General features: G+C 35.5%; 2 protein-coding genes across 8 annotated transcripts in view; one reads left to right on the top strand and one right to left on the bottom strand.

Moving 5' to 3' along the window:
* LOC127977209 (homeobox protein aristaless-like 4) overlaps positions 1-16,212 on the top strand; it is a 539,817-nt gene that overhangs the window by 263,039 nt on the left and 260,566 nt on the right. The gene's annotated exons all lie outside the window — the stretch shown is intronic.
* Positions 1-16,212, bottom strand: part of LOC127977202 (pleckstrin homology domain-containing family A member 7) — a 94,925-nt gene that overhangs the window by 12,365 nt on the left and 66,348 nt on the right. For 3 of the 6 annotated variants that reach the window (XM_052581924.1, XM_052581927.1, XM_052581929.1), the window contains 7 exons: positions 12,524-12,699; positions 6,746-7,213; positions 5,106-5,640; positions 4,680-4,763; positions 4,306-4,413; positions 2,011-2,064; positions 15-83 (listed from right to left, as the gene is read on the bottom strand). In XM_052581924.1, the coding sequence (XP_052437884.1) occupies positions 15-83; positions 2,011-2,064; positions 4,306-4,413; positions 4,680-4,763; positions 5,106-5,640; positions 6,746-7,213; positions 12,524-12,699 (1,494 nt within the window). The remainder of the gene's footprint in view (positions 1-14; positions 84-2,010; positions 2,065-4,305; positions 4,414-4,679; positions 4,764-5,105; positions 5,641-6,745; positions 7,214-12,523; positions 12,700-16,212) is intronic. The other 3 variants (XM_052581925.1, XM_052581926.1, XM_052581928.1) reach the window with 3 other exon arrangements.

The following is a 16,212-nucleotide window of genomic DNA, read 5'->3' as shown; positions in this document are numbered from 1 at the left end:
TCCTCTATACTCACATCTACATCACTTTCTGCCACCTTCACTGGCTTTGCCGGCCGTCCTTTCAGAGTCTCTGTCCCACTCACCTATTAGACAGTTAACAGAAAAAGCTTTCTTGTCTTAGTGCTCCAGAGACAGAAACACAACTATTCAACACAAGCAAAGCAAGACCAGCACTGTACAGTACAATGGCCACTGTACTTAAAGTCACAGTGAGAAGCTTTGAGACATTATTCTTCATTTCTATTGCACACATGTAGGAGCTGAAGCTTTCTGGAAGCAAAATGGCAGGATGGTGTCTCACGATCTTCATGCCAAAAGAATACAGCTGTGGGACATAAATGAAATGTCTAAAATAAAGCCTCCACCAAAAACACTGCATGGTAAACTCATAAAAGAAACCCAAGCTCTGGACAACGATGAACTGGACAGTGTGGGGAAGGAACTAACTTAAAATAGCAAAGCTACAACTTTGCTTAGCTGGTTTCAAAACAGTGTACTTTTTTATTTTCACATTATTTGACACATAGACTTGCAACCAAGTGAGAAGAGTCAAACTTAAATGTTTCTTTCTATCAAATAGTAACAGGATAGGCTAATTTAAATCATCTGGGTGATTCATTTAAATGACATTGATCAAAAACAGTTTTCAATAATTAAAACCAGCATTTTATGTCTTCTTTTTGTAGTGATATACAGTTATTAGTATATTTTTTTAACAATAAAAAGCAAAAAAAACAAAAATACATTTAGCACCGTTTTTGATTTAGTAATGCTGCTTTTCAAAAGTTTGTAGACAGTACAACTGAAGCATGTTTTTTTTTTTTTTTATGTTTATGCCCACCAAGTCTGAATTTATTTGATTAAAATGTAGCCTAGTAAAGCATTGATTCTGTGAAATATTACAATTTATAATTTAATTAAACATTTTACATTTACAATTTAAAAACAAATTTTTTTTTTTTTAAGCTGAATTTTCAGCAGCCACATGATCCTTACGAAATCATTCTAATGTGCTGATTTCTTATTATTAACAATGCTGCAAACAGTTCTGCTACTTAATATCTTAATAACAATTTAATGCACTTTTTAAATCTTACGGACTCCAAACTTTTGAATGACAGTTTACAGAAATTACAGCGCTGTTTAAGTTTATTGTTTTAAACTATATCATCATTTCTGATAATTATATAATTGAAAACTGCCCCCATCAATGTAGTTAGCTACATTTTGTTCGCAGCTTGTTGTGAAGCTAGTAAATTTTCTGAATAACCGTTTCAAGAAGGAATTAAGAATTTAAGAAGTATTTTCCCCAACACTGACACTGGAGGCCTTACGGGAAGTTTCAGAGGAATACTCTACTGCTACAACATACAGATGATCTAGAAATCTACACATCATTACTAGATATCATCTTAATGAGATAAATAGGTTGATAAAGAAAGAAACAGAATGCATTGGAGAATCAGCTGGCTAAATGTGGATCATTCCCTGCACATGCACTGAGCTTGCCCGTCCCATCCAGACCTGCCGTCTCATTGACCCAATCACACATACCCACAGCACAACATATCAGAAGGCAGGGAGGATAGGCGTGCAGGTGCCAGGCTAGTGCCAACACAAAGCTATGTGCACCGTGTAAAGCAATGGGAATGCGCACACTCTGGATGCCGACAGTGCTTACGTTCCAGAGCGGTCTCAAACCCCCCGCAGTGCAGGTTTGTAACACACTGTGAACCATGAGGATCAATGGCTCTAAACTTTTCATCTGTGGCAAACGGAGATAGACAGTTACAGTCAAAGAAGGGCCAGCCTCATATACGCTGGATCATTATCCGTACCACTCCCATTCTATAATTCCTGATTACGCCACAAAGTTATCATACTAAATATAATCAATCTCTGAAATGATTCCTCAACCCAAGTGAGCTTTCTGTGCTGTGTTAGTGTGTTAATACAGAAGGTTTAAGAAAAAGGTAAGACAGGAATAAGAGAGATATGGAGGGGTCCCACCTTCAGATCTAAATATTCCAGGTCCTTCTTCAAGTCCATGTATGTGTCATCAGCCTGTAAGTAGCAGGAAACATTTCAATTGACACTCTTCTACTCTTTAATGAACACTTATGAGTTGTTTTATCTGTCCACCACACACTTTAGTGTAACACTGCACTAGCACTGAAGCAATAGCTGGCTATATAGCTGGACAAACTACACATATCACACTACTGGCTTGACCCCACAGACTCCTTTGTTGAACACTGTTTCGCATTTACATGCAAGTGACCGTTATACACACTACCGCTCAAAAGATTGACGGGGGTTGGCAAGATTTTTTTTAAATGCTTTTAAAAGAAGTCTATTATGTCCAATGGCTGCATCTATTGGATCAAAATACAGCAAAAACAGAAAAATGTGAAATATTTTTTTTGTTTTCAATTTCAATATATTTGAAAATGTCATTTATTCCTGTGATGGCAAAGCAGAATTTTCAGCAGTCACTTGTCCAATCTTCAGAGTCACATGATCCTTCAGAAATAATTTTAATATGCTGATTCTGTGATTAATAAATTATTTAAAGCTGAAGTCCGTAACTTTTGGCGCTCTAGCTGTTAATAAGCAGATCTGCTTACGTCTTGCGGAAGAACATTGTAGCCGGAGCTACCTCTCTTTGTGTATGTCTATGCAGGTACTGGACTCCTCCGCAGCAGTACCCACCCGAACCAGTCTTAAATAGTCAGAATATAAACACTTATTATAGTGTACCGTAGTGATTCAGGACAAGCCAAAAACACAGTTTGGAATAGGGATGCATGGTGTACTCTCTTACTATACACATACTGAACACACAAAAAAAGTTACGGACTGCAGCTTTTTTGTTTTTGTTTTTATGGAAAGCTCAAAACAAAAGTATTTCTTTTGTAACACTTTAAATGTCTTTACTCTTACTTTTAATCAGTATAATTAATTTCTTCATTAGTTGCTCTCACCCCATACTTTTGAACAGTAGCGGAGATTTACTTAAAAAAGCAATGTTTTGTAAGATAGTAAGAAATTACACAGTATATTTCATTGAACATACTTTTTTAAACCAAGTTTTCTCCCTTTGGCTGCAAATAGTGTTTGTTTTAAGCATAAGCCTAAAAATATATTTTAATCCTTAACCTAAGCATAAAACAAAAATATGTATTAATCAATATATTATGTGATTTCACTTCTCAATTAAATTTATGTTTGTTTTAGGAATGTTTATTTTTTATTTTTTGCAGGAAAACAAAACAAAAGTATAGATTAAGAATTTTTCTGAGTGTGTTACATTGACATTAGGCTGGAAACAATTTGGTAATATTTTACAACAAGGTTTGATTTGTTGACATGAGTTAACCACATTATATAACTAACAATTAAATGGATAGTTCACCCAAAAATGAAAATTCTGTCTTTATTGCTCACCCTCATGTCGTTCCAAATCCATAACACCTTTGTTTATCTCCAGAACACAAATTGAAATATTCTGATGAAATCTGATCCGATCTGGGCCTTGAACATTTCAGTTGCATTGCCGTTTACGCAGTGTCAGAAAGCTCTCGGATTTCATCAAGAATATCTTAATTTGTTTCCCGAAGATAAAGTAAGGTCTTATGGGTTTGGAACGACATTAAAGTGATTTTAAACATTCTATAGTGTTTATCAATCTTTATCAATGTTAACTTCAACATTTACTAATGATCAAATGTTGTAACTGTTAACATTAGCTAATGTGAACTAACATGAACATTATGAACTAACACCTCCCAGGGTAAAAATGTATTGCTCATTGTTAGTTCATGACACCTCATTGTAAGGTGTTAACAAATAATCGTTTAACATTACCTCAGTCCTCGATGCCAAAGCATTCAGTACAAACCAATGTAATTACACTTAGATCGACATACTTTTGCACACAAACCAATAACATAACATGATTATTATGACATTACTGTTGAAATAATCTACGCATATCCTGCAACCAGAACTTTAAATAAGGTTTCACGGGGACCACAGACTCCAGCGTACACCTACTTCATGCAAGCAAACATTTTTGATCTTTGGATTTTCAAACTTTGGAGCAACAGCAAAGCATACTCATGTATGCATAACGCCTCAGACCGGTTGCATAAACAATTCATGCCGATGGTGGGACAGCCAGATACAGCCCCTAAGCTTGACATGCCATGCTACGCTACAAAGAAGCATCATGTAACAAAGCCAAGGGAGCTACAGGGAGCCAGGCGGGTAAATAACAGCAGCAGAGGCACGCCGAGCCCTGACCTTCACCCGGGACACCTGCCGGAGGTGGGCCAGCGCACTGTTGCGCACCCCTGCCATCACGGCCTGGTGTCTCCGTAACTGGATGAGGAGAAGTGTGAGCTCCTCCGGCTGGACCACAGGTTGTGAGGGTACGATCAGGACAGAGAGAGTTGTGTGATCAGATTATTTACACAAATGCCCATCAGAGCCACGAAAAGAAGAGGACTGGCTCCAGCAGCAAAGGTTTTTTGGGTGTCATTTTTTTTTTTTTAATTGCTGATATCTTACAGACTCGTTAATAGCAGCACAAAACAGATTAACTTAACTAAAATTTTATGTAAAAGTATTTTTTAATCGCTTAATATTTTTTAGTTGTGTGGAAAAAAATGTCTTACTGTTTTTCCATGCAGGCTGGGCGCACTGACTGTATGTGTGATGTAGCCGGATGGAGGCATTGAGCGTCTTTCTATCGTGGCTGACTGCAGAATGATAAAAAATAAAATAAAAATGAAAAGAGATAAACAAAATATTTCATCAAAAACACATGCTTATCAATATATAACACTATAATAATACTATCTACACTACAAAAGTTTAGAATTGTCTGCATTTATTATTTATGATCAACTTAATCCATCCCTGTTGAATGACTTGTAAAGACATAAAAATGACAGTACATACAAAAAAATATTTGGATTTAATGCTTAATACTTGCTGGGTGAAAACTTGAGATGAATACTTGATATGTTTTTTTTTAACACTACTACTGTGGATTGTGCTGTTATGGATGAACAGGTTGGTTGTTGTTGTCACCCACTGACCTTATAGGAGCGTCGACGGTGAGGAGAGTTTGATGGAGGCACCTCCACGGTGGGCCTGTCCTCCAGAGGTTTGACTGTAACCCGTTCTGCAGGTGTGTGGGGTCTACGCGGAGACAGCAGTCTGGGCCCAGGAGGACCGGGGGGAGGGATGTCTGCCTGGGTCGGGGGTACGGAAATGGAGCGAGCAATGTCTGAGTTGACTCTGGTGGAGGATACGGCGGTGGAGTAGTCTGGAGCGGGAGTGTACACGGGGGCCGTGGGGCTGCCGTGGCGATACTGCTGTCTCTGTTGCCATTCGTAGAGCTGCCACACAGTGTTGTCGTGCGTCGCAGGCCGCTGGCTGTGGCCGTGGGTCATCTGGAAGTGATTAAGCCGGTCATGGGAATACTTGTATTCACTGGTCAACTGACGGCGAGCAGTGGGTGGGCTTTGCAGTTGGCGGGTCTTTGGTAAAGACTGGTATTTGTCTATTGTGCCATACTTCGGATGAATAGAAGGGGTTCGACGTGGAATTGTGCCATCAGTAGATACAAACCTGTGATAACCAGATTATTTATTATTTAAAAAAAATTTATTTGGACAAAATAAATTGATGTTAAGGGATATTAAACTTGATTCCAAAATTTTAATGAATTGAAATTAATAAAAATTAAAACAAAATTTTTATTATATATATATATATATATATATATATATATATATATATATATATATATTTATATATACACACACACACTATGTACACTACCGTTCAAAAGTTTAGAATCAGTAAGATTTTAAAATATATTATATTACTTATAATATATTAATAACATATATATTAATAACATTATTAATAATATTTTATATTATTTTAAGATAAACTACTTTTTGAAAAAGCTAATTTTATTGTGAAAAAGAGATCTTTAAACAGCAGTAGTGTGTAAAAGAGGATATTGTGAAATATTTAAACAATAAAGGTTGTTTTCATGCTTTTTGCTAAATAAATGGATACATTTAATTATTGATTTATTAATTATTTGAATTAATATTTAATTCATAATGAATTATTTAATATTTATATAATTATTTCAGACCTAACTGATACATTTAATTGTTGTTTATTGAATTCATTATTTATTTAATTAAGAGTACACTGGCCCTCCATATGAAAAATATTTATTATGGTGGATTTACTTTTAATAAGCAACCCTAGTCTTACTGAGGGATTGGTTTGTTTTATTCTAAAGAACATAAAATGTCTTGTTTCATCAAATAGTTTTTCCAACTTTTCCAATTTTCACAACTCAAACACAATAAAAAAAAGTGCAAGACTTGTTAAAATTCATTGATATGCATTTCACATTACAAAAGTAAAATGAAATGTGAATGGCATTTCCTGTCTACTTGACAAACTGAAAATTAGGGTGCTGTTTTCTGTCATGATGCTGATGATTAAGATTTCCACCACTTGGAGGCGATATATCCCATGACTCTCCACAGTAAGATCCGACTCTGTGTCTGTGGCTGAATTCAGAGAAGCATACCACCATACTACTCTAACTACTTCTGCTATATTATTACATGGCGCGAACGGTAAGAAAAGTATCATATTTTGAATTTCGCCTGCTTAAAAATTCGCGACAGATGTATATACTCACCCCTGGCGTTCTTCCTTCTGTACTTTGACCCAGTTCTCCACCTTCTCCAGTGCACTCCTCCTCTGTACCTGAACAGGAGTTTGAGAAGATGGTGTAGGCCCCCTTTGATACCCAGGCTTTCCGTTCTGCTCTACGGGTGTACCGTTCCTCAGCACTGGCGGGGTCGAGACGGCCCTGGAAGGAGCTCGAGAGGGAACTTGGGATGCTGGTGTCGACCCTGGAGCTAAAACCTCCACCTCCACTATCCTGCTCGCTGGAGATTTACCCCTCGCCGGCTCCATCTCTCTTGGAGCAACCTGAATCTCCACTTCTCCGACAGACCCTTCCTGCTTCTCCTCCAGCAGCCCGTCACTTTGGATGACCTCGGGCTCTGGAATCACGTAGCTGTTGATGTGGTTGGTCTGAGGAACAGCCTGCTGCTTGAGTTTCTCAGAAACGTTCACTTGGTCTGGATGATCCGACTCGTCTCTGTGCGGAGATAACATGACATGTGCAAAGGTCAGTGAGGGTTTATGAGTCTATTATATGATGCTGTTATCATGCTGTCAGATCACATGTCAGGTCTGTTAGATTAACACCATTCCAAAGCATGGAGTCCGGATCATATAGTAACAAAGCCTTTATACGTGAGGGAATCTGCTCATAAAACTAAATATAAACATCAATGTAGCAGAAAAAGGCACTGCTTGACCAACGCCGCAGTAGAGTTCATTTCATTAACGAAAACTATGACGAAGAATGTTTGTTGACATCGCATGACAGTTAAGGTCTGTGGCGAGTAGGGCGGGGCCGAGAGGCGTGGGAACGAGGAGTGAGGCCAGGTGTAGTGATTGAAGATGAGCTGCACCTGCGCCCCACCGCCAGTATCGAGTCCCACGTAGGAGATGGAAGGATATAAAACTGGAGCGACGACAGTGAAGGACGAGAGAGGACCAGGCCTGGGACTTAATTTTATGTGTTTGCTTTTTATTTATGCGCACCAGTCGTCCGTGAGGGGCTGGTGCGCCGTTTTGTATTTATTTTTGAATTATTAAAGTGATTTTTGATTGTGTGCCGGTTCCCGCCTCCTTCTTCCCGATGATTACGAACGCAATATCGTTACAAAGTCAATAAACGATAAGTGTGAGTACAGCAACATGCAATATCATTGACGATAAAAGACAAGCATAAAATTTATTTTAAAAAACTATACAAAAATCTCTATTTACATTTAAAACTTAAAAAGGAGAAAAAAATTATATGCCTACTACGTGAGCTTTGATGTGTGCAGTTGACCGATATCAACATACATTTTCTGCCCGGTTTTTCGCTTAATTTTTGCAATCTGGCAACCATGCACACATGCTTACACTTAATTGCAGAACTGCTGATGATGGTCTGAAATCACCAAATTAAAAAAAAACACTTACTCAACTACTGTTTTTTTGTTTTTTGTTTTTTATAGAGAAACATTATAGCAATTAGGAATTATTATTAGGAAATACAATGTTTTTTGTGTCATTTTACCAGTTTTCTTAATGTTAACAGAGAGAGTGTACAGTATATATACTAATGTATTATTAATGTATATATTAATTAGCCTTTAGTAAATCCGTACACTACATGTAAGTTCACATTCTGTTGGTTTGTGCTTACTGGTGAAAATGCAATAAATAAATTTTTCCAATGACAACAATCATTGCAATTATAATTTTGAGCAAAAATTATTTTGTCTCAGTTTCACCATTATACAGCATGATGAAGATGTGACTAAGTTTTCACAGACTAAAACTAGACCAAATAAAAACAGTAAAATAAATATGATAATAGCTAAAAAGTAACACCCTGGCAAGAGCCTACAAGAATCTAGCATTGTATAAGTGAGGTTTGCACAAACACCACTCACATTTCATGCTTAAATATCATTTATACGTAAAGCCTTACTGCTACAGTGAGCACTAAATAGTCTGTTAAACTTTGCAAATACTCAATGCTTGGTTTCTTAAAACAACAAATTTAGAATGAAAAATGATTCAGTATCCCCATGTAAAGTTAATTCTGGCTTCAAACTGTCCGTATATAGCAGTCTAAATGTGACATGATTGAATCAGGCCTTCAGTGAATCTACATTTGGAGAAGACATGGCCACTGGGAGTGTGGCTATCTCTACTGGAGCTCACTCTACAGTCAGACTAATAATATCCAAACTGCACAGACTAAAAAGAAATAGCCTCTAGTGGCTCTTTGTATTCAGACACACTCAAAGTCTACAAAAGACAAATCTCCATCTGCATTTTAACATGAACAGCTGTTCCTTTAGGCCTGATGATATCTACGGTATTTAGGGATGTAATTGTTTGTGCACTGTTTGATAAATATGTAGTTAAGATTCAGTATCCTTCCCTATAGTGAAAAAAATTATACTATATTAGTATTAGTATATACTATAATGTATTTTTTAATGCATTTATTTCATGCAAAGTATACTACAAATACATTTACATATATATATGTACTTAATACAAAATACCCTTCAATTGTATTTTTACTATACTAATGTACTTATCTTGTGCAGAAGTAATGCTGAATTCCAACTAAAGATATAGTGAAGCATATGTGATGTTGCTAAAGTGGAACCTCAGGTAAAATTGAAATATCTTGCATTTAAAGATCAACTTCTACTTCTCTCTGTTTATGTCTATGAAGAATCACAAAGGTACTGGGTTACTCCGCCACGGTACCCCCGAAGCAATCTAAAATAGTCCGAATATAAACACTTATTATAGGTGCACCCTAGTGATTCAGAACAAGCCAAAAACACGGTTTGCAAAATGGATTCATGGTGTACTCGCTTATTATATACATTTTGTAAATTTTGAACACAAACAAAGTTACGGACCGCAGCTCTGATTGGTTGATTTCATTGGCTTATATTTCACAGACTAAAATATAATGTAATTCCTATTAACATGTATGTCACAGATTTAAATACATTTGTATTTACACTTTTGTAATTATGAAGTTGCAATTCAGTAAATGTAAAATGTAGTAAATTAATAAAATATAAAACATTAAATGTAACACTACAGTTAAAATTAGAATACAGTACTTTATCTGCTGAATATGTTAGTTTCCATCAAAATATTATATGCACATAAAAGAAAAACTTTTAATTTGACATTTGGCAAGGTTTGACAATACTTTTGAAAAATATGTGAATGTGTTTTCTGTAAGTACGGTTAAGAGGCCTTTAATTTAGCATCACATTATCTAGCAGTACAGCGTTTTTAAATTTATTTCTAAGCTTTAAAGTACTGTACAAGTACTCATTTATGTGTTCAATTTCAAACTATTCGTCTTTGATTTTAGCCAAATAAAGGGTAGCTACTAAGAGGTTTCTGCAATTGATCAAATTGCATGTGCACTTCGTGGGCATATTGCAGATTGCACTCAAGAGTATTCAAACAAATAGCCACATGTGCAAATAAACTGGACCAAAACCAATCCTACAGAGATTCCACCAGTGTTAATTTTGACACGAAATTTTAATTTAGTTTTAGTCTTAGTCTTTTGACTATAATTCTTTTTAGTTTTAGTCAAGTTTTAGTCATCTGATTTGTTTTAATTTTAGTCTTATTTTAGTCGACTAAAATTGCTTGGTATTTTAGTCGACTAAAATTGCTTGGTATTTTAGTCGACTAAAATAAGACTAAAATCAATAACAGATTTACTAGACAATTTTTTACAGCTGGTATAGGAAACAAACTTAACCATAATATATAAAACACAAATTCAACTTTATTTCAACACAACTGTGTCTTTATTTCGATTCAAAAGCTTTTATGCAGCAACAAACACTGTCATGATAATGTAAACAATAACTAGCTGCCAATTGACCATCAATAAAAGAAAAATAACGTTAGGTCCAGGACCTTAAAGCTTACAGCTGAGCCGAACAATAAGTGCATACATTTAAAGTAAATATTTAATAAGTTGGCAGCTAGGTGGATAAAAAAAGTAACAAGATTTTATAAGGTATTAATTTGTCTAGCAATATTGTATGTTTTAAATACTACAATATTGCTAGATTAGTATGTATAATGATAGGATGTGAACATTCACGTTTCACATGACTAATATAGAAATATTTGTGATATTGTCAACAAGTAGAACATTATAAAATATACGAAACATTAGTATTAATCAAATGTATTTATCATGATATTACGTATTAGTATTGTGCTCTCATCTAACTTGAAGAAGGGGCTATTTTACATTACTTTTCAGTTCGTAATATTTAATGCTACAACATCTACGCACTGCACTGTTCCAATTTTGCTTAGCTCAATAAACAAAAGAACATCGTTGTGAAATTACATTTGAGAAAATGTCCGGCTGGCTCGTCTGTAAATGTCTTTTCAAATTGGTTGTGTTCTTGCCACGAATGAGCGCTCCGCGTGCTTTACGCTTTGTTTTGTTTTGTTCGTCGTCAAACGTGAAGTGAGCTGTGGACATTTTGTCGCTCTTTTAGACATCACCTCTTCGAATGCCGTCTTCCCGGGAGCTCATTTAAAAACTAAAAACCTTCGCTTCACGTCTCAATAAGTCAGGCTCGGATTGGTTCTCTTCTCTCATGCAGTCTCGCCTGTTACGTTTTGCCGGTTCTTTTGTTCATTCCTCGCATCTCTCCCGTCTGCTGATTTGATTTTCGTCACAGTCTATTTTCGTCTCGTCCTTTATTCGTTGACGATAATGTCAATCAATTTAGTCATAGTTTTAGTCTCCATCAGTGCCTTCTATTTTAGTTTTCGTTTCGTTTTCGTCCGCAAAAATATATTCGTGACGAAAATAATGACGAAAATATTTAGTCAACGAAATTAACACTGGATTCCACAGAGAAATCATTAAACCCACATTCCTACAGCTGAACGTGAAACGGCAAGGTGTAAGCATGACTGATTCCATTCAAAGCACCAAACAAATGGTAAACACAAGACATCTCAGGCTAAGGAGAAACATAACATAATGACATCTATGAGAATGAAAAGCCACTCTGTGTCTCTACATGAAGTTATGAAAAGAAATTACATTTTTATCCTGGACTATCACAGTCTAATTTTCTGCCTCGCTGACTGCCAGCTCAAGCTGACACTAGTCTCATTAGTGTTGGGCTGCTATGACAACTCAAAGATCCTGCCGTGATCCCAATTTGGTGCCTTGGTCAACGACATCACCAGCAGTGACAGCTAACTTTCAATCTTGTATGGCTGAAATTGGGAGGTAAGCATTACACATGTCAAAGGAGAGAATTGATCGTCTGAACCATATACGTACATGCTTATACAGCCTCTATTCACACTGTATTTAAAAACAGTGTGACTCCAGATTTTTCCTATTTATGGTTATAGTATCTGAACTAGGGATGGGTATTTTGCCATTTTGACTGTTTGCGTTCTCAGCCCACATCTGATATATATATCTATATATATATATATACAGTTTCATATCACTGCTATGCTGATGACACTCAACAACTCTAAATAGATTTTATTAATTAACTTCTATTAATTTAACTAAATTAAATCAACATTTGGTCTGACCACACTATGCGTTAAAAAAAAGCTTTTGTCCTAGGTGCACTTGCGTATTATTTTTCAGGTAGCTATGCAGATAAGTTTCTTGCAGATAAGTGTCTCGGAGACGTTGCCACAATTCTAAGTTTTAATGATGTTTAGATATTTTTCTGGCCTTAAATACTAATTAAGAGAAGGTTTCTGTAAAGTTTTGTGACACACTGACCTCTTCACTGTATGGGTTTGCATCAGCGCAGCCTGGTTCATGGCCCTGACCCAGCCATTCATGTCCTCCTGTGTGTCCGCACTGAAATAGTACGTCCTCATCCCAGTGTGCTCCGCCTGCGAGCCAATCACAGCGCTTTGTTTGTAAATGTAGGAGCGCATCCCTGTGTGTGTAGCCTGAAGAGAGAAAGCACTAAAATCAGTCCAGCCCTGGGAAAAGGAGAAACACTGAATCAGCAGATAAGAAACTGGCCAGAGGAGCATCTGAGATTTCAGCATGATAACTAGAGGAGTGGAGGAATACAACACAGCAGACATACTGATGAGATACAGGAAGTCAGAATGAAAAAAAAAAGGAGCAAATGCCAATCAAGCCAAGGCCACACCCTGATAAGAAACACATACACACACCGATTAAACATTACTTTTCAGTTATGTTATCAAAGATACAGGAACAACTATATGAATCAGGACAGACAAAAAGGCTAAAGGTCAGATCTGTTAAAATAAGCACCACACCACCTGATAAAAGTAAAGCGAAGACAGTACACATTTAAAAATACTCAATTAAATAAGGAAAAAGTCATATGGTATTAGCAGTGAAAACTACTGTTATGTTTTGTGTTGTATTACATGTTACTATAGTAAATTATTGTAATATAATATAATATAATATAATTAGCGCTGTCAGTTTAACAAATATAAAAAAAAAAACGTGATTAAAATATTATAACATTGTTAATGCATTGGCCCCGCCCCCAGACCTGTACGTCATCTTACATTTCATACAGTTGATTGATAAAATATGATACAGACAACTCCATGAATGCAGTTATGCCTTAAATTCAAGATATTGGGGCAGAAATATTACAATTATCGTGTAATATTAAAAGCAATATTACACGAGCAAGGAGAGCAATATCACACGAGTGCTGTTTGTCCCAAATATAACGAGTGGAAATGTTCAGTATATAAGAAGTTAATATTGTGTTATATTTTAAACACAATATTGTCTGTTTTTGCTCAGTTTTGCCAACAAAAGTATTACCGATAAAGTCACAACAGAATTGCTGTGTGCCTCTGAGCAACGCAGCGGTGTTTAGTTTCTGAATGATTTATATCAATGATTCAAAGACCCATTCATACTGTTTACTGAATTCCTGAATGAATCAGCCGTTTGAACGAATGGAATGCACGAATGACTCATAAAGACATTCACCACCAACTGCTGGGAGTTTTGGTTTCTGATTTAGATTATTATTTTTATTTTTTTTAAAAAGGGATAGAAATTTATTATGTTATCATTTACTCAAACTTGAATGACATATTTTCTTTTGTGGAACATAAAAGAAAGTATTTTTAAGACAGTTGGTAAGAAAGCTGTTTTGGTTACCAATGACTTCCACTGCATGAATGAAAAAAATGTTACATAAACATATACTTTATGTTAGGCCCAGTGGCAGATGCTTATGGGCCCTGGCAGTTTGGGGGCCTGCCGAGCTGGGGGGAAATTTTAACTGAAACAAGGGAACGAATGGGCCTGGCCCTTCTCCAACAGCTTATGAGAATTCTCGACCTGAGTCTGTATGGATCTGGACGGGTCTTTTTTCTCTCTCTTCCCCATTACACAGTTGTTAAAATAGTTCAGTTTTGGTTTGTAAAGGCAAAGTGGTCATATTTATTTTGTTTTTATGTATTTAGTTCATTTAGAAATATGTTTGGAACATTTTATGTTAAAAGGTAAACATAATTGTAAAAAGGATGTTGTAATGTTTTTTAAAGGAACAACCAGGCTGCAGCGGCAGACAGTGAGTTGAGCATTATATTTGATCAATTTAGCCTTCTCAAACCAACACGAACTGCCTAAAATAAACAGACATAAAACACTTCATGCATTTCACAGTATTCATTTAAAAATTTTTCCTACATAAATGAGTGCTGTTAGGTGCATATCCAATCGTTTGTGCGGAGTGGATGCTAAAGCCGCTTTGCAAGACATGGAGGCATCAGCGTGATCACTTGCAATTTTATTAGTATTTTTTTTTATAACACAGGAGATGTAAAAATACAGTGTCATTTTTGCTCATAAAGGTAAGAGTATACATAATTCAAAACTTAAAATCTTCACCGAAATGATAAATATATCTATTGAATGCTTTTAATTATTATTTTAAAATGAAATAATTCAAAAAAAAAAAAAATGCTTTCATTATGTAATTTAAGAGATGCATTTCTTTCCAAAGCAAATAAAATAAAGAGATGGTGAGTCAGGTTCATCAAAATCATTTTTCAGTTTGTTTTTTGGGCCGCTGTACCAAAATTGTGTTTGCATTCAGTAGCCTATATGACAGCATTTTTGTTCCACGTTGAAAAATAACAACAAAAAAATTATATTAACATCATAATATTTTTTGAATAAGTAAAAATTCCGACAGTAAAATAATTCTGTATTGCATGCAGTTAAAGTGAAAATTCCACCTATAGGCCTACTCTTTTCTGTGACTTTTTTAAAACTCTGAGACATTAGTTTGTATTAAATTGTTCAGTTGTTTTTTTTTTTCCACATGTGATTTTGTGAATAGCCACAATTCATGTAACGTTATTTACTTCAGAGAAATCAACAATAGGCCAAAGTTAAGTTAACCAAGTTGGAGCCCATATCATTTGTAAATTTTTTGCATATGGACCCGGGCTGTCTTGCTACGCCACTGGTTAGGCCGTTGTAGCCTGAACGTTTATGTGTAATACATTTTATGTTGAATCAAGTAAAATATTTATTTCTAAAGCTACAATTTGTAATATCTATTTAATATTTTCTCATTGAACACAAAAATGGCTTTAAATGATATGTTGGTGGTATTTTCACAGCCATATTTAATTTGCGATTAATTCGATTAATTAATCGACCCATCATGTTATTAATTAGATTAAAAATTTCAATTGACTGACAGCCCTAAATAAATAAATACCCATCTCTACAATCATTCTGGTAAATGCAGTCTGTTGTGTCATAAGTGACTGAACAGCTAAGAAAGAAATCAGATGTGTATCATTATATTGGATCTGTGCATCAGGTCTTAAAGGGACAGCAGTCCATAAATACTTCCTGCTGTCATGAATGCTAATCAAACAACAAAACAGCTTTGACATAGATCTATATTTAATTTATACAGTGAACACAATGTTATTTACCCTAACTATTACATTTCTGTACCTGAATACCAACCTTATTTTACTTGTAACATTGTTCTGTTGTATTTATGCTTGTAATTTGTGTATTTGTTCTTATTTTTACTGGCTGTTCACTTGTCTCTTAAATCATGTTTGAAGTCTTAGTTAGGCTAGTAGTTTTTGCAGTATCTAAGAAGTACTTAGCTTTAGTAATAAGTAATAAATGGAAAGCAACATTACACTGAAATACTATGTATTAGTAATAATACATACAATAGTCATCATATTTATTAATATGTATTTCATTTTTACTTATGTTTAACTGATATACAACACACAGGCAAACTGCCATACAACAAAACGGCACAGACACTGCTTTAATTAACATGAAGTCAGCCTGCAATTTCCTCATTAAACATCGATTCAGAGAGAGTAACTTGAACTGCATTCATCTACGGTTCATTAAAGACGTCCAATCTCATTTCTTTTCTCTCTGAGTGAGAATACACAAACACAAAA

The sequence above is a fragment of the Carassius gibelio genome, chromosome B18 (assembly GCF_023724105.1).
Source record: "Carassius gibelio isolate Cgi1373 ecotype wild population from Czech Republic chromosome B18, carGib1.2-hapl.c, whole genome shotgun sequence".
Lineage (NCBI taxonomy): Eukaryota > Metazoa > Chordata > Actinopteri > Cypriniformes > Cyprinidae > Carassius > Carassius gibelio.
This window is presented reverse-complemented; position numbering and strand designations above follow the sequence as displayed.